The 18399-nt window shown below is 38.3% G+C and overlaps 3 protein-coding genes across 4 annotated transcripts in view; 1 reads left to right on the top strand and 2 right to left on the bottom strand.

Moving 5' to 3' along the window:
• LOC136245819 (uncharacterized) overlaps nt 1-3985 on the top strand; it is a 104749-nt gene extending 100764 nt beyond the window's left edge. Inside the window, exon 5 of the mRNA XM_066037293.1 lies at nt 3782-3985. Coding sequence (XP_065893365.1) covers nt 3782-3882 — 101 coding nt within the window. The 3' untranslated portion in view covers nt 3883-3985. The remainder of the gene's footprint in view (nt 1-3781) is intronic.
• LOC136245822 (ubiquitin-conjugating enzyme E2 G1-like) overlaps nt 1-18399 on the bottom strand; it is a 124879-nt gene that overhangs the window by 86732 nt on the left and 19748 nt on the right. The window contains exon 5 of one of the 2 annotated variants that reach the window (XM_066037297.1): nt 15905-16111. The exons of the other annotated variant lie outside the window; for it this stretch is intronic. Coding sequence (XP_065893369.1) covers nt 16031-16111 — 81 coding nt within the window. The 3' untranslated portion in view covers nt 15905-16030. Of the gene's footprint in view, nt 1-15904; nt 16112-18399 lie in introns of those variants that run through there. 2 annotated transcript variants of the gene reach the window in all.
• Nucleotides 5867-8414, bottom strand: LOC136245796 (tripartite motif-containing protein 2-like). The gene is made up of 2 exons (XM_066037273.1): nt 8323-8414; nt 5867-8275 (listed from the first exon to the last, which is right to left on the bottom strand). Exon 2 carries the CDS (start codon nt 8211-8213, stop codon nt 5958-5960), a length of 2256 nt encoding a protein of 751 aa, XP_065893345.1. The 5' UTR covers nt 8214-8275; nt 8323-8414; the 3' UTR covers nt 5867-5957.

Raw genomic sequence — 18399 nt, 5'->3', positions numbered from 1 at the left:
CAGGAATGTAGCCCAACTTTTCAGTGAGCCTTCCATACACCAGTGCCTGTAGAGGATACATAAATAAAGCACATGTAAGCTTGTGATAAAATAGCTAAATGATGAGTACTTCGTTTTGAGAATGGATTGTGTTGATACATTCAGGGACCAGCGAGTAGGCAGACTGATGGTCAGACAGACAAAATTAAATTTTATTATTAAAAAAATCTGTTTAAGTGATTTCCAGGAGGTCGGGTATGTGCAATTCCCCTACATATCTTGTGTTGTAGTTACCTGATGCTTAATGTTCATATATCTATATTGGTGTATGTATAGTACAGTGAACTATTACACACCCCAACAGGTGTACTTGTTATACCCGATACACCCAACCAGAAGAGAGTGCTGTCTCCCGTTAAGGACAGGAGTACCATGTTGAGTTCCAAGCGTTACAGAAAGTCCAGCTCCAAAACACCATGGATGTCTACGGAAGTATGTTATTATTTTGTTTTAATCAGCAGAACTTACAATCAATTAATTAGTAAGTGCTGATTTCTGTTTTAATCCGACAAGTGAATGTGTTACAATATAAAATTCTCAATAGCACCTTGATTGAAATATGTCAAGCAATTAGTCAATAGAATTAGTATTATACTTGTTTGAAAATTCTGTAATACTGATCTGATTGGCTAGAACAGTACGATGTGTTTCTATTGGAAGTAAATGTCCGATTTGACTAGTGTTACCATAGTGATAGACACCCCCATAGCATAGCTGCAATGCGGTTGCTTACATAACCGTTGCTAAGGTAAACATCATTTTGGACCATAGCTAGACAACAATTGCTAAGTGTGATCAATCTTTTGCAGTGGATATTTTTTGACTTTCTGTTGTTTAGTAACAGTTACTATGGTTGTCGGATTAATTGTAATAGGACGAATGGCTTCAGGATTAATAGTTCTCGCATTGTAAACAGGAAGGAAATAGTGCTCGGCTTTGTCTTGCATTATTTTACTCCTTCCTATTTACAATGTTCGCACTATTAATCCTGATTATCACAACGATTAATCTAACATCATATCTGTTTCACTGCCCATACAAAATCCCTATACCAGCCGTGAAATTAATCCCACAGTTAGGCTACTCATCAAAAAGTGAATCCAAGTTCAAGTCACCGATAGCGACTCCTCTTGTTGATCATAGATCTCTTCCACTTGTTATGGGTCTTCCTGTTCACCATCAGTACTGTCTACATGATCATCACCATCCTCCACACGATCTGAACCTTCTGCTATGTCTAACATCACTGGCAATGCATTCTCTAAAATTCGGTGGAGCCATTGTGGAATCCTTCCCAGACATCTGTAGTTCCCTCTATACCAGTAAAACCCAACTGGTGATTGTGATGGACAAGGGGAGACTCTCATCTATAGCACCTTCATCAAGGAAATAGACTTTCACAACGGTCACATTGGTGTTATCACAGTGATCAATACATATGTAAGGGCCGTATCATGGCCTCAACAGTTTCCTCAGTCTACCTGACTATTCATATGGAAACCAGGCTAGCACCCAATCTCCCAATTTACAGTACCTCCCTCTGATTGGCTTTTCGATCATAATATCTCTTGTAGTGCTGTTGAGTGGGCTGTATGTTATAGTACGTTCACGTTGAGCTGAATCCTCAAAAACATTTAATAACTCATGGATGCAATTACACATGATCTTGAAATTTGGCTCATTTGTAGTACTGCTTGATCCGCTAAAAATATTTTGAAATCTTTTTGTTCAGATGTTTGACATAATATTTACGGCCAATCAAAATTTTCATAATACATTTCCTATGGGGAAGCCATATAAGTACAGTGTCCATTACAGCCCTTTCCCGAACTTGTAATGGAGCCAACCCGTACATGTCTGATGTTGACACTTTTGCTGTTACCAATAATCATCTGGTTGGCTGAAATGTTAACTCGGTTGAGAAAAAATCCACTTTTATTTTTTAGGTGTTTTTCAGGATTCAGCTCAACGTGAACATACTATAGTCACAACCAATTCACGTACTAAAGACAAACACAGAATCAGCTGTTCTATTAGAGTAGTGACTGTTCTATTATGGTAGTTGAAATACTATTTAAAAATTCTTTATACTATTTTAAGCACAGTTTCAGAGATATGGACTTTTTAGACTTATGGACCACCCCTGGTTCCAAAGTGTTTGGATAAGTGAGGTTCCACTGTATGCCAATAATACTCCAGCAGATATGTGTCCCACTGCTTGCACAGCATTGCCTTTAATGCCCGGGTCATCCTCTCCACCAACCCATCACATTGTGGGTGGTAGGTAGTCGTGTTCAATTTGGCAATACCCATTAACTTACTTATACACATCCTGCATTACCGTTGCCAGCAAGTTTGTACCTCTGTCAGATAGGAGTGGCTCCGGGCACCCAAACATAGGAATAAGTTCTTCAAGTAGTTTAGCAATCCTGACTGCCTTCTGGTCAGGAGCAGCAAACACTAGTGCCACTTAGTAACACTATGACACAATGATTGTGTCTTGTAGTTGTTGGCAGCTTCATTATATCCACACCCCAAATCTGGGATGGTCGGCTAATTGGAATAGGATGAAGAGGGGGTTATTAGTTCTTCCTACCGCAGATACTACAGCACACCCAGGACAGTTTTTATAATACGTTACTGCATCATGACACAACTTCTCCCACCACCATTGGGGACTGACTGACTTAAAGAGCGTATCCCCTGAAAAATGGCCAGCATGACTCCACCATTGCACTCCATGAGAATCTGTTCTTGAAGATGAAGCGGGATGGGTGCTCGCTTCCTTCCCTGATGCTTAGAATCAATGAAATATAAGATATCACCCAGCACAGCAAAATTTACAACCTGAGCACATATCTTCTTAGCAGTTTTCTCATCACCTGGCAAAGATCCCTTTTGAATATAAATATTTGCTTCAAAACAATGTCCTTTTGCTGCTCTTGGCGTGCGGAAGTCATATCTGGAACTGGGGCCATCCTGAGCAAGTCAGAAATTAGTACAGAGTTACTTTTCACTCATACTACCTGCAGAGCTAGGTCTTCTTCTCCCCCAGACTGTAAATCAATGGTACAGTGGTTAAAGCATGTCTAAGTTTATTTCTTGGATGTTTTGATATACGTTTAAGTGTCCAATACAGTGGATGGAGGTAGAGAAACACAAGGAAAAACAATTGCGATGGTGCCACTGGCAAGTTATGCACGAGATGGCTATCCCTACCAGGCGGAGAAATGACTAAGGAAAGTGTAACATATTTGTTTCATGGTACTGCTAACCCAGCTTTGTAAACAAACCGATCTAATTTTACTTCAGTGGAGCGTGAGCTTCAATAGTGCGAAACACTACACGCTGAGCCTTGGGCTGAGCTGCAAGCAACTACAGAATAGCTCCGCTATTGCTTTCCATTAGAATATTCGAATATTCTTGGAATACTACAAAGTTGAAAAGGAGAACTTGTATTGCCACCTGCACTTTAGACTTTCACTGTTTATTTACCTTTCTCGTAGTATAGTGTGTAATAACAGTATTTCCGGTTCTTTATCTTACGTCACAACATGACGTAACTAGACTTTGTGACTAATATCTCGGTATAACAACATAATTGAATTATTAAAAAGGTGTTTTTGTGCATTGCATGATACAAACAACTTATTTATTCAATAAAATGGCAAGTGAATTTTCCATTTCAGTGGATCTTTGATGTTGTGTATGTACTATTTGTTACCTTTCCTCTATTGCTTAGGAAACAACAAAGGACAGCTGAAAGACAATTACAGTTTTACTGATAACAGTTCATCTAATTTTGCAATGAATTTAACAATTGGAACATTTTTCCACATATAGCTACATATATCATTATTTTATTGTACAAGTGAATACAATATACACAATTACTTTAATTGTAGTGGTTGCAATGCTCTTGGTAAGTGGGACAATCTTTGTAGGTAATAAAGTGGTATAGTAGTATGTTTTCAAACATTTGGGTGTGTACCTGGTAGACATTTTCCATACTGTTCACTGATAGGGTGTAACATAGGCCCCTAGCTTTTACATGTTATTGTAGGATGCCTCAGTGTGTATAACATGCAGGCTACCTGCAGGCATTGCATTTAATTCATCGGCATTTTAATATCCTTGAATTAAGGTCACTTCTTTATGATACCCATCTGCACACTGCAGCTATCCAATCTTGCTGACAATTTGTTGATTGCAAAATACTAGCCCTTGAAAACTACAAGGGTGCAATGATAAGAAGACATATATGAACTGTCAAAGTATCTAGAGTGCAAGAAGCAGCCTCTACAATTTCCCACCATTTTATGCATGCAAAGGGGTAAAAGATAGCAACCAGTTAGGATTTAAAATGAATGAGGGGTTGTAAACTCTAGGGAAATTTACCAGTACAGTTTCACAGGAACTCTAGGTATGTACGCTGCAATGGCTCATTACTTTTCCAAAGTTCTGGTTAGCAAAGAAGACATTTTGACATAAGAGTCAAGAATTTACTCTCTCTTGACACGAGTACACAATCAGTAGAGTGACTAAGCAAAAAAAAATGATGAAATTGTTTACTTTGTGATAAAAGTACCAAATTCTCTGTAAAAGTTGAGTAAGGTATACTGAGTACGGTGCCACGTCAGTCAAAATTGTTCCTTAGGGCATGATTGGAAACTTCTAAACTAGATTATAAGCCCATTTCTAGTTGGTCAGAAAGCCATTCAATGGAATTCAAAATCTGTGTTTTCTTTTTTTTGCTTAAATAGCATGAATGTATTTCAAATTTACAGATGCAATCAGAAACTGTTTCAAAATATGGTAAAATAAACTGTTTCTAATGGATCCAAAATACAGGTATGCACAATCCAGTTTGGTTTTGTATACTTTGACCCTCTGTGCTTTCTTAAGCTAATGCACTGGATGGACACCTGGGTATGACCATTCCTTCATGTCTATGTAGATCGTGTTTACTACTGAATACTTTAATGGCTTCCCCCAATACATTTTCTATTGGCTTTATGTTTAATTGTCAAGTTGTTTGAGCATGATATGATTGGTAATTTTAATAAGCATGTGCACAAAAAAACTGACTAGAGTATATGTAGGGACCATAGCACATCAATAAAAGTATACACAATATTAAATAAAACAATAAGAAGTGTTCTATCCCTACTGTACTCAAGATACTGTATGGTCCCTACTCTAGTTGAAATTTCCAATTTTTAAATGTACTTGTTTGTTGACTTAAAAAAAAAATTTTTTTTTACAATTGGTGAACCCACGCATATTGCATCAAAAGGAAGAAATGGTGCTGTGCGCCTCAGCTATCACAGGCAATTATCACCTGCAAAGTGAAGTATCTATTACACTTCATTGTCAACTATGTTCAACCCGTTACACAGCATTACGAATCAAGAACTGTTCGAAAAGCACGTATGCAATCAAAGTAGCTACTAGCCAAATGGCATGTGTACGGCTAAAGTGACATCGAACAGTGAAACAATCTGTGGCCTTAGCTGTTATTGATTTACGCTTGTTTGAAGGCATCAGTCAGTCAGTTACTCAGTCAGTCAATAGAAAATTCCATTTAAAATAAAATCATAGCAACTTGTTGAAAGAGTTTTGGGCCGATCTGAAGGCTTGGTTGGGCTTAGTTTAATACTTAACCAATTCCTCATCGTTGTTAGGGAAAAGTGAGGCTGGTTTTTGGGTGATATTTTGCCATGGGCCACACCCACACCTGTGTGGTCCCTACTATAGTATTACATGATGGCACTGTATCTAATATGAAATAGTATGAATCAAGCAAACATTGTACCAAGTTTGGTGCTTTTATATTTTAAAAAGTGAATGACTTTAAAAACAAATGTGTGTGGTCTGTTTGTATTAAATTACAAAACTGTTTCATATAATTGTGCACTTTAATAGTCAGAGAAAATCTGGATCCTCTTGTTTCCGCCATCACTGACATAAACACTACCATTAGGGCTACAGGCTATTCCTTGAGGCTGTCGAAACTGACCAGCATTAGAGCCACTGGACCCAAACCGGTATAAGAAGACACCATCTTTGTCAAAGACTGATACACAAATGTAATTCTCTGTTACCACCATAATGAAGCCATTCTTGTCAACAGTCACACTGGTTGGATTACTCAACTGATCCCTATCACTACCTTGTGTACCAATCTTGCCCACATAGTTACCATCAAGAGTAAAGATGGAGATGCAGTGATGACTTCTGTCAGCAACAAGCAGCTGATTGTTATTGGTAACTGCTACATCTCGAGGACTACTCAACTGACCTGACCCAATAGTGTGGATAAACTGACCATCACAATGGAACACAGCGATGCATTTATTATTACCCTGATAAGCAACAAATATTCTATCATCATGTGCTGTGATACCTGATGGATTGTATAACATACCATCACCAGATCCATGTTTACCGAACTGCAATAAATATCCACCATTGATATTAAACTTTAGCACCCTGCTGTTACTAGAATCAACCACATACAAGTGGTTATTGGCATCAAATGCTAATCCTCTAGAATCCCTAAACTGTGCATCTCTGCAATTTCTGGACTCAATTTTCCTAATCAGATAGCATTGCATATTATATATGCATACACAATCATTATAATCATTACTACTACTGTAACCAGTATAGTACACAACTGCCCAAATACCATCTTTACCAAATGCAATACCCCGTGGTTCACCGCTCATCCCATCATTGCTAACTATCTTGTTAGGTTCATAGTATGGACATACCTGGTAAGTACAGCAACTACTAAAATTGTCATTCAGCATTACTGTCAATGTCAATTTTCCAGTTTGACCAGGCACAAAAGATGCTGTGTAGCTACCATCTTCATTGTCTGTTATTGGAACTGTAATGAGTTCTGTTCTTGATTGTGCTTGTACTGTGATCGTGTTGATCCCTTTAGAGCATGGATGACGATTCTCGTCCTTGGTCACAACCGACCACTTCACCTCCTGACCTAACTTTACATCAGGTGGATAATATGATACGATTGTATTGAAAGAATCATTGCCATGAAACATGTTGCCAAGTAATGGAATAGACCAGTTTTCCTGGATGAATTCCATATTTGCTAATTCTACTGGTTCAGTGTTCAACTTGTTGTAGTCACTTGTTAACCTCTTCACATCTTCAGCTACTTGTTTCTTCACAAACAATACTTCTTGGTCTGATCCACTCTTCACAGCTTCACTCAATTCCTTCACATTTTCCAGTTGTGCCTGTGCATATTCCAACTGTTTTAGTTGTAGTGAAACTGCTTTCTTCTTTTGTGTAGATACTTCACGTAACTCTTTCATTAGATCATTTCGTTGCTGATTTATTCGTTGCTGCAGCTCTCCATAGTAAACACCAATTTGTTGATCAACTTCAGTGGCCTGTGACCCAATCTTATCCCTGGCGGCAGAGACTTTCTCGTGTGCTTTGGCTAGTCCATCAATCATCTTCTCTACTGGTTCCATCATCTTGTTCAACTCTGCTCTCTGCTTGTTAGCCATCTTCTTCACAGTGTTGTGTTTGTGACCATCCTCAAGACGATGCTCCGTAGTGGTACAATGGTGACACACCAACTGCTCACATGTTTCACAGTAGAAATTCAGTTCCATGTCATGTTCCTCACATAACATTGGTTTGGGTTTAGGTTGTACAGTGACATCTTTCTTCTCGGATCGTATCTCCTTCAACATCATCATGTGATGACCTTGATGTTCTCTACTGTACTTGTAGAACTCGCTACATTCTTCACATTGGAAAGTTGAGCACTCAACACAGATTGATGTTGCTGGTTTACCTCTAACGCACATATCACATTGTATAGCTTCATCTCGCTGTATCTTTTGTCTTGTTGTCACCTTATCTGCAACACTACTCAAATATGGATGACCTGGTAACTTCTTCACGTTATCTGTGGCCGTACTGGTATTTTCCGAGGTATTTTCACTCGTCTGGTTGCACACCAAACAGGTAATACTGGATCCCTCCTGCAACTTCACGAGACACTCCTCACAATACGAGTGGTAACAAGGGAGATATTTTGGCTTCTTGTACATATAATGACAGAAGGGACAAGTTAGCCAACTAGCAATTTCCTTGTTAAGGAATAATTTACTGTGGAGTTTAGCAGCCATTTCCTAGTTGTGTCTGACGATCTACTCGAGTATAGCGTAGCAGACGGTGTGAAGGCATAAACCTGAGGGTGGCAGTTAAAAAGTGATCATGAATAAATTCAGCCTATACCTATCTGTACGGCTGTATAGCTTGAGAACTGAATACTTTCCACTGACTCGAACAAATGCCCTTTCACTTGTTTACAGTACACCGAATCAAAAGGCTATCGTTTTGTTCACCCAAGTTGAGTCCATAAGCGCCTCATAAAAATAATTACGTATATACGAGTCAGCATTAATAATAGTGATTTCGTAACATCATGAAAGAGAGAGGCATGAACAGAAACAGTAAACTGTCTAATAAGCTGAGTTGACTGCCATTGTTTGAGGTACAATGTGTGCACTTGTATTACCAAGTACTATGTTTTTCCTGTTTCTTGTCTACCCCTGGGAATAGTATATGAACAGAACATGGCTTACAATTCAGCCTTAAGTGACCAACATTAGGGCTTGGAAATTGTTAGGTACAACTGCCATATAGGCCATGCAGGTAAACTTGATACTTGTTTCTCAACCATGGCATGGATTCTATGTGGGAGGGAGGTCATTTTATATATGTACACCTATTGACGCTAACCCTGTACTGCCCATACAGGCAGCTAGGGTGGTGATCAAGTGGGGATTTAATAAAGCAAATGTTACCTGCTGGAATACTGCCGCTACCTGTAAACCCATTGTCATTAGATACAAAACAGAAAATTTATTGCAGTGGCCTACACCTGGCAGGATATTTTGTTGGTAGCTAACCCCCCAAATCTCACCTACCAAGCCTGTACTGGGGGTTACGGATGATAGGTGCGCTGTTCATTGTTGAACAAAATGTTCACAAACCACTGCAAAAGTAGGCTATCCACTATGCAGAAATTAGCCTTCTTAAAGTTATCGCTTACTCTGGAAATATTTTTTCTGTGCTGTAAGGCCAGTCTTCTCCAGGTCAAAATATGTGTGCACGTGATTAATAGAATTTGAGGCAAGAGGATGAATAGTAATGCAGGTGGGAATGAGAAACAATTACCAAGCTTGCATGTGCGTGTGCATTGATTTTGGGGTTATGCAACTTAACAGATACATCTGCTTATTAGAGTTTATTAAAGAGCTTTCATAAGGCTAAACTTGACCTTGAAGTTTCAGAAGAGTCAACTCTTATAGTACCGTAGCCTAGTATATTATGTTATTATGTACCAATGTCCCTTAATTGGGAATGCGTAGCTCCAAAATCTGACTACCTTTTTATGTAAACACTTAGTACAACAAGGGGTTTATAAACACAAAGGCACCTAGCAGTAATTATAAAGCTCCTGGTACAATCACAGACTAACAGATTACTAGTGCCTGCATTGATTTAGAAGATGCAAAAGGCCTGTGTCCCATATAATGTAAAGGTAAATCAGACAGGCAGTCTTTCCCCTGGTCCATCGCCTTACTATAGTTTACTGCTTATGAGGCATTGTATCAGTTAGTCTGTTTGTCCAACAACTGAATGCCTCATTCACAACAAGCCAATCATCACTTCTTGGTGTTAGCCTAATGGCAATGCCAATAAAATTATAGGTTGCTTTGTTCATTCCATAACAGCCTGATTGCCGGTATTGAAAGCAATCAAGTGTTCGTTATTACGCATTCTGTTAATACTAGACATCACTGAGTCCATGTGATGAAAAAATAAGCAGAGGTAGAGGAATGAACTGTAAGGATAATTTAGGATGGGACTGGATGTGCAGAACTTTAAACACACTGCCTGCTCACCAGCTAAGTATTAATGTGTTCTCCAGTATTTACATGGCTGTACCACGGTCATTCCAAGCAAAGCAAATGTGTACCAGTAACATCATTGCTATTGTTTGTCTCTTCATTTTGGAAGGCTGCATGACCATTACCGGTCAACACAGTAGTTTTTTTATGAGACCAACTTAACAGTACTTACTGTGTACCTCAGGTCCTGTAGTAGCACCTTTGCTTCGCTCAAGCGCCATGACACAAGGCCATCTGGTAACTAAATTAATTAGACCCCTGTGGTGTGAAGTTTTTTTGGTGGATTTTTAGAGGTGTCTAAGTTACTTAGACCCTTTTCATGTTTTTTACGTGTACCTGCACTGGCAACGCATCAGTTAATTTTAAACCCGTAACTGTTGTTGGTTTAAAGTAATTTTATGCTTAAATGCACTATAAATACATCTTTGTCATATCTTTAGAATAAAAAGTCTTTCTTCATGATGTTTGAATGATGTACTGGCCATTTGCTGCTGTATTCGGAGTGATCATCAGTCTGACCAGACATTGAATAAACCTGCAATTAGTAAGAATAAACAAAACAACTATTGTAATTATTCTGCTCATACAAATTATGTATAATTATGTTAAAGAATAGTGAGAGGATTGAGAATTATGGCAGTGGGTTTGTAATGTCAATTAACAACAATCATTTTTAATTTAGAGTAAAACATACTGTATAGTTCGGGAACAACTAGTCATTCTCGACATTATGTACATGCATATGTTTAACTCATGTTCAATGTTTCCTCAACCACACAGCTGTACTTCACTAAAACACAAGTACCTATATATTGAGATACTCTAGTAAAGCAGTTACAAACAGTAGCCACATTCACATATTTATACACTTGTAGACATGCATGTATCACGTGTAGTTATGAAAAGTAGGAGCTAGTATGACTACTGATATCACCATTGCACTTTAATAGTAGTGTGGTACACCTTAATTTTGCAAATACAGTAGCAATATATAATCGCACTACTATGTATACTGGAGTTGCAGTGGTGTAGTATTTGGTTGTATAGGTACTGTATATTGTCTCCATTGTATCATGGTACGTACAGAGATATATCACATGATACAAAGTGGAATATAAACAAAATGGGTGTTTGTTACTTTTACGGAAATACAGAGCTCCTTTTCTTTTCCTTTCCAGAATATGCTAAATAATAATCATTTAGTTATAAAAACCTGGCAGTTAGCTACAACGTATTTGATTCATGATAATGAGAATGTCAACTATTGAATTCCAGTACATTTCTAACGTCCGTATACCACCGCACATTGATATTATGTTCTATAAAGCCTCTCCATTTTTCCAATTTCATTGATCTAAAAATGCATGCAAGCGGGTGATTCATTATTCAGCTACTAAGTTTTAAAAATGTACGGTCAAATTCTCTTATCCGACACCTGCATAATCCAGAATCCTCTCTAATTCGATCAAAATGTCATTTACCAACATTTTTGTATAGAAAACAACTTCACCTCTGTACTCTGCAATCCGTCACAAAATTTGATTCCTTACACTTGGAAGTACATTGTTTTCGACTTTTGTAATCTGACGGACAATAATAGCAGCATTAAAACAATCACAGAAAATAATATTTTTAAGCAACCAAAACATTTATTTGTTAACAGTAACAGAAAAGGCTGTAGTACTTGCAAATTGTAACGTTAAAACACATTGTGTGTTCTGGTAATTTACTGCATAATCTGCTAGATATTGTACAATGTTGGATTTACAGTGACTTGATAATCCTTAATCCGTCCCATTGAGTGTCGGATTAGAGAGGTTTGACGGTACAACCCACACAGCAGGGCAAGAAAATATAAACTAAGAGCATGAAAACAGTAAAAGCTACGTTGGTTATGACTCTGAATTATTATTGCTAATAATAATACTGCTATACAATCACATAATCAATAATGAATAAAATGTTCAGTCAACAGCATAATGAATACAGCCATACTGAACATGCAGGCAGGAATGGGAAACAATGAATCTATTGAAGTGGCCTAATATTGTCAGAACTTCATTGAAGTCAAGGCAGGAGGACATAATACCCTAGCAGAATCAATGTCATTCTCTCAGCACTGCCCAGGTTTTCCCTCCCTTTTGATGTCGGTTGTGGAAATAGCCGACCCATTTATTGTACGATATTCTTTATTAAAATGACTGATAATGGAACTACACTTGTTGCATGCAATATTGGTTCAGGTGCAATAGTAAAAGTCAGCCCAGTTACCAGTGTTGAAACCAGATCAGGTCAACTGGGTCACATCTTGTCAGTGTCATCTGGGTCTGATCATCTGCTTTATGTACATGTATATCTGAGTCTTACCTAAGTAGAACAAGTAAGAAATCAATTAATCAATTTGGTGATGTAGAAGCGTCATAGTCTAGTGCTACAGTAGCTTCTTTTGTGAGCCACACGAACCTATAGGGATTATTACTGTCTATAGGCATACGTAGTCGTGCAATTATCAGTAGCTGTAGGTGTATTGCAGTCTGCAGGTATGCATGAATCAATGTAGGTTGCTGCTGAGAATTATGATAAGACTGATACTATGTATTTATAATTATTTAACGAAGCTGGACTTCAAAAATTATTAATTGTATAAATATATTATGTCGTTTTTCTAACATTGATAATATTGCAATAGGAGTGGCAGCTAGTTATTGCTCTGTCTTTGCGACAGTTACTGCCTGCAGGCTTATACATATGGAGCCACACCCACTAATCGATTGGTATTATATTTGGTATTAAAATCCATGTGATTATATAAATGCACTGTTATCGTATGAGTTGTAGTCTATAGTCTAACAGCAAGCCAACTTCTTTTGTGAGCTACTCCCACTTATTAGGGATGTGTGATGTTTTTGCATGGTTGGAGCCAAGCTCATTTATCAGTAAGAATTTTGTAAGTATGCATGAAGCAAAACACATTAATTTTATATATGTAGTTTGTAAATTGACTTTGAAACGTGCCTACTAACCAATCGTTAGTTATAAACCTTACCTGTTGCATAGATAATACAGATAATTTATTGCATTAGATTGGCATTCACACCAGCATATTCTTTATTTCACTGGTCAATAAATGAAAAATTCCATGATGTGTGGAATACATCAATAAATCTCTGTAGCAACTTGTGGTATGAAACTTGATGCATGACGCAATGACGCTTTATAAATTGAACTGTCATGCTCAGTATTGTCCTAATTTCCTAAATCATCTTTTAGCTGAAAATTACTGGGAGCACTTTATCCATTTGCAGTGATATTAAAATTGCAGCAGGAATATAATCACACTAGACTAATTTGACCACAATAGTGGCTGAAAAAAGACCACTAGAAGTGTGACATGTAAATAGATTGCACCATTCTTTTGCGGTGCTATTGGCATGGATTATTACTGAAGACACACATACAAAGTCTCCTGCTGCCACACCACTATTTCAGTGCAAAGGCTTATCAATTAGAGATTATAAGTGCTCGTGCTAAAAGGGTCTGGTACACTTCCAATAGGCAAATTGTGACAACACCCAGCAGGAAACGTGAAGTGTTGATTACACCACTCAAAAAGGCAACAAGCACATGTATGGATTTGTCATTTCATGCTGAATGTGACCGATTGAGCAAAAGCTTTGCACATTTCTCGAATTCCGTTTTTGTAACAAAGTAGTGGATGTCAAAGTTTCAGCCTTGTAAGATGAGTGATCTTTGAGTTATAGCACTACACAGTTGGAACAGTTGATAATTTGTACAGCAACAATATGGCAAATACGTTACAGGTACTTAATGAATTGATCATAACTCATGACTGAAACAAGCTACTAATTTAATCACCATGAACTGACAAATAATAGTACTTTTCCTGTACTCCTCCATGTGCAGAAGCGAGCTATTTCAACATGGAAATTATGACGACAACCTACCACACTATAAATTAGCACCCATAACTCACATGTCATTTGCTGTAGAAGTATAATATATAACTTCATGAATTCTTCTAGTGTTTTCCAATCTTACTTAGTATACATATGCATACAAAGTACACAATACTTTAAAAGTGCTTAAAATACTTATAAGTACTGTAGCAAAACTTACAAATTCATTGGGAAATTTGAGATAAAGCCAGTACTTTCAAATTTGTACTGAAGTATTAGCTAGTTTACTCGTGTACTGAGACCATGTCTGTAGCAGACCCTTTTCAGCTTGGGAGCCTGTACATTGGTCTCGTTATGTGAGACTAACACGTACACAATACACACACACACACACACAAAGCAAAACCTTTAGCTGCCACTAGTGGTCACACCCACCCAGTGAACCAGCACTGGGACACCTGTGTGCCACTCAGGTGCTTCGAGTCTGCCTCAGCAGATCTTCCTGGGGCAGGACTAGTATTTTGCAGGAGGCTGTACAGATGAAGGTGTGGGCACCCAAAGTCCCACCTGGACGTTCAGAGACATGAACAGTTGGTATTTGGTTCTCCAGTTTAGCTGGGTGGGTTGCTACCCTAGTTGACTTTCTCATTCTCTAACTACAAGACTGCCATATACACTTAGTTTGTAAACCTTAGTCATTTCAAGAGCTTCAATCACAATTCTAATAAAGCATGGTAGCACAGCACATTTAGCTGTAAGTTGCATGACCCCAAAATCAATGCACACTCATTTTTTGTATGACACTGCTGGTACAAACTAAGCGATGATAGTATAATATTATTATGACTTGAGTGAAGCATGGACAAAGATGAAATGCATGTTTGAAGCTTACCAAATATTACCATGTATAGGCCTTACTTACATCCTCCTGCCTCAAGTTTTATTAATTACGTGCACATGTATTTTGATCGGCTAATTTCTGCACAGTGAGTAACCTGCTTTTGCAGTGGTTTGTGAGCATTTTGTTCAACAATGAACAGCGCACCTATCATCTGTAACCCCCAGTACAGGCTTGGTAGGTGAGATTTGGGGGGTTAGCTACCAACAAAATATCCTGCCAGGTGTAGGCCACTGCAATAAATTTTCTGTTTTGTATCTAATGACAATGGGTTTACAGGTAGCGGCAGTATTCCAGCAGGTAACATTTGCTTTATTAAATCCCCACTTGATCACCACCCTAGCTGCCTGTATGGGCAGTACAGGGTTAGCGTCAATAGGTGTACATATATAAAATGACCTCCCTCCCACATAGAATCCATGCCATGGTTGAGAAACAAGTATCAAGTTTACCTGCATGGCCTATATGGCAGTTGTACCTAACAATTTCCAAGCCCTAATGTTGGTCACTTAAGGCTGAATTGTAAGCCATGTTCTGTTCATATACTATTCCCAGGGGTAGACAAGAAACAGGAAAAACATAGTACTTGGTAATACAAGTGCACACATTGTACCTCAAACAATGGCAGTCAACTCAGCTTATTAGACAGTTTACTGCTTCTGTTCATGTTTCTCTCTTCCACATGTCACGAAATCACTATATTAATGCTGACTCGTATATACGTAATTATTTTTATGAGGCGCTTATGGACTCAACTTGGGTGAACAAAACGATAGCCGATCAAAATAAGGGCGTCGCTAGCTACACTTGTTTTTACCGGCCTAAACTAAGGGGGCTAGATTTCCTAACCAGCATTCCGTACATGTGGTTTCCGGATTATTCAATGCCTGATATTATCGGTCAATGATTTGGCTAGGATGTAGTGCTACCACACCTAGTTTTAACAACAAGCCCATGAGCACCGTTAGTCATTCATACAGATTTTACAAGACTATGCTTGTACTCATATTACCATGCCACCCATCACCAAACATGCTTCCCACCAATTCCCATATGATCATTAATCGTTTAGTTCAACTGCCTAGTTTAGCCTTAAAATAAAATAGATTATTATTGTTAAGTACATTATTATAACTCCAGCAATGTTACAGGTAAAATGAATGTATGTAGTATAATTGTCACATTTGGAAAAATTATTTTAAAAGCAGGAATTATAAGGAATCTTGACTCTTCCGCACACACCGCATCACCTTTTTCCGAAATTCACCATTGTAGTCTTGCCGCCAATCTTTCTGTTGGTGGAAAAACACATGAAACATAAATAACAGTACCATTAATACATCACCACTGTATGCTAGTATTGAAAAGTTAGGTAGACTCAGGAAATACAATTTATTCAATATAGACTAGTTGTCACCAAAGCTCGTCACTTGACAACATTAATTTGTGTGTTGTAAGTTGTGTAAAACAATGCAATGAGCTATTAAATAAAACTACACTGCTGCATTGTCACTACAAACATATCTGATGGCATGTGAACGGATCAACATAATTATTGCATAGAGTTGTTTCAGCACGTGATCTGGGTTACACAATCTGTGTAAAAACCCACGCATCTGCCATTTTGGTGCACATACGTAATGCACATGCGTTCGAATCAATGGAATAATCCGGTTGAAAGAATTGTTTGAGGCATAGAATGTAAGCTATCTACGTACGCTGAGGGCTTGGATCCTTTTGCCAAGCCTAGCCAAGGTGGGGAGCCTTTCGATGGAGTTCCCCCAGTGGAAGACTGTGATCTTGTGTCATACCTTGTTCTACAAACAAGTTTTATTACTATGGCACAGTTTAAAGCCAGGAAAGGCTTAGAGGCTTACAACCAGTTTGTCTGTGGTTGGATCAAAGAAGTAAACACAAGGAAAATCAACGAGAAACTGCTTACTTGTGGTAAAGTAAGTTAGCTGCTTAAAATCAACCATTGTATAGGCTACTTATCTTATGCAACTTTGTCATAGGTTCGTCATTCCCAGAAATTAAGTGAGCAACCGTTGTCTTGCTGGATTATTCTAGAGTTAACTGGTGAAGTTTGCTGCGCTCATTGTACCTGCAAAGCAGGTCAGGGTGAAACGTGCACCCATGTTGCTTCACTTCTGTTTTATTTGGAAGCTTCAGCCAGAATTCAAGGGACCAGTGCAACCTGTACTTAGGAATCATGCCAGTGGATTATTCCTTCGGAGGTAGAATACTTGCCAATTAAAGACATCGACTTTACATCTGCCCAAGGAATGAAAAGAACACTGGATGGACAAATAAAGTCATTAGTAGATTCAGAAGAAGAGAGAGATGTGAGTGATCTAAATGTTTGTGAGAAGACCAAGAAAGTTGGCAGCAGGTCAACTGAAGCACACTTAGCACTGCTGTTTGAAAATTTGAGTGTCACTGGCACAAAGCCTGGCCTATTATCAGTGGTACCAGCCTATTCTGAACAGTTTGTACCAACTTCTGCAAATAAAGATTTTCCACTGCCTTTAACGTCACTGAAAAATTCACAGTATGTGAAAATGAAATATCACGAACTGTTAAAGGAATGTCAATCTGTTTCGCTAAGCGTTACAGATAAAATGGCAGAAAATGTGGAGGCTGCTATGCTACAAGGGACCAGAGTAAATCTAAGCTGTGGTATAAATACAGAGCAGGTAGAATCACTGCATCAAGAATGAAGGCAGTTTGTCACACAAACCCAGCTAACCCCTCGCAATCTCTTATCAAAGGGATATGCTACCCTGAAGATTTTAGCTTTACAAGCAAGGCTACAAGTTGGGGTTGCAAACATGAGAACAAGACTCGAGAAATGTACATAAGATCAACAAAAAGTCAACATTCTGATTTTTCTGTAACAGAGTGTGGTCTTTTTATTAATACACAGTGGCCAATTGTAGGTGCATCCCCTGATGGGATCATAAACTGTACCTGTCATGGCAAGGGAGTCCTCGAAATAAATTGTCCTTTCTGCCATCGGGAAGCATCATTACAAACTGCAGTTTCAGAGGATAAGAAATTTTACCTAAAGAAATCTGATGGTAATCTACGCTTAGATGAAAGCCATGCATACTTCTATCAGGTACAAACACAATTATTTGTCTGCAATGTAGATTACGCTGATTTTTGTGTTTGTACATTCGAGAAGGACTTTCAAGGCATGTATAGTAGCAATGGTATACAAATTGAACACATTGAAAGAAACTTGACTTTTTGGACAAAATGTATCGATACCGCTCAACATTTTTTTACAACAAGTCTTTTGCCAGAATTAATGGGAAACTGGTATACCAGACCTGCTATAAAGAATTCAAGCAAAGAAGGGAACTTCAGCAATAGTGGTTCAATGGTCGATTGTATGGATACCAGTGATGCACCAGAGCCATTATATTGCTCTTGCCGTGGTCCTGAATCAGGAACTATGATTGCATGTGACAACTCGGACTGTCCTTTGAGTGGTTTCATACAAAATGTTTGAACCTCAAGACCCTTCCCAAAGGAAAGTCCAAGTGGTATTGTCCAGACTGCAGAAAACCGCCAC

The sequence above is a fragment of the Dysidea avara genome, chromosome 15, assembly GCF_963678975.1.
Source record: "Dysidea avara chromosome 15, odDysAvar1.4, whole genome shotgun sequence".
Classification (NCBI taxonomy): Eukaryota; Metazoa; Porifera; class Demospongiae; order Dictyoceratida; family Dysideidae; genus Dysidea; species Dysidea avara.
Note: the sequence above shows the minus strand (reverse complement) of the source record. Positions and strands in the feature narration are given on the sequence as shown.

Excerpts from the sequence above, each read along its gene's own strand:
- LOC136245796 (XM_066037273.1), bottom strand. The coding sequence starts at position 8,213 with ATGGCTGCTAAACTCCACAGTAAATTATTCCTTAACAAGGAAATTGCT.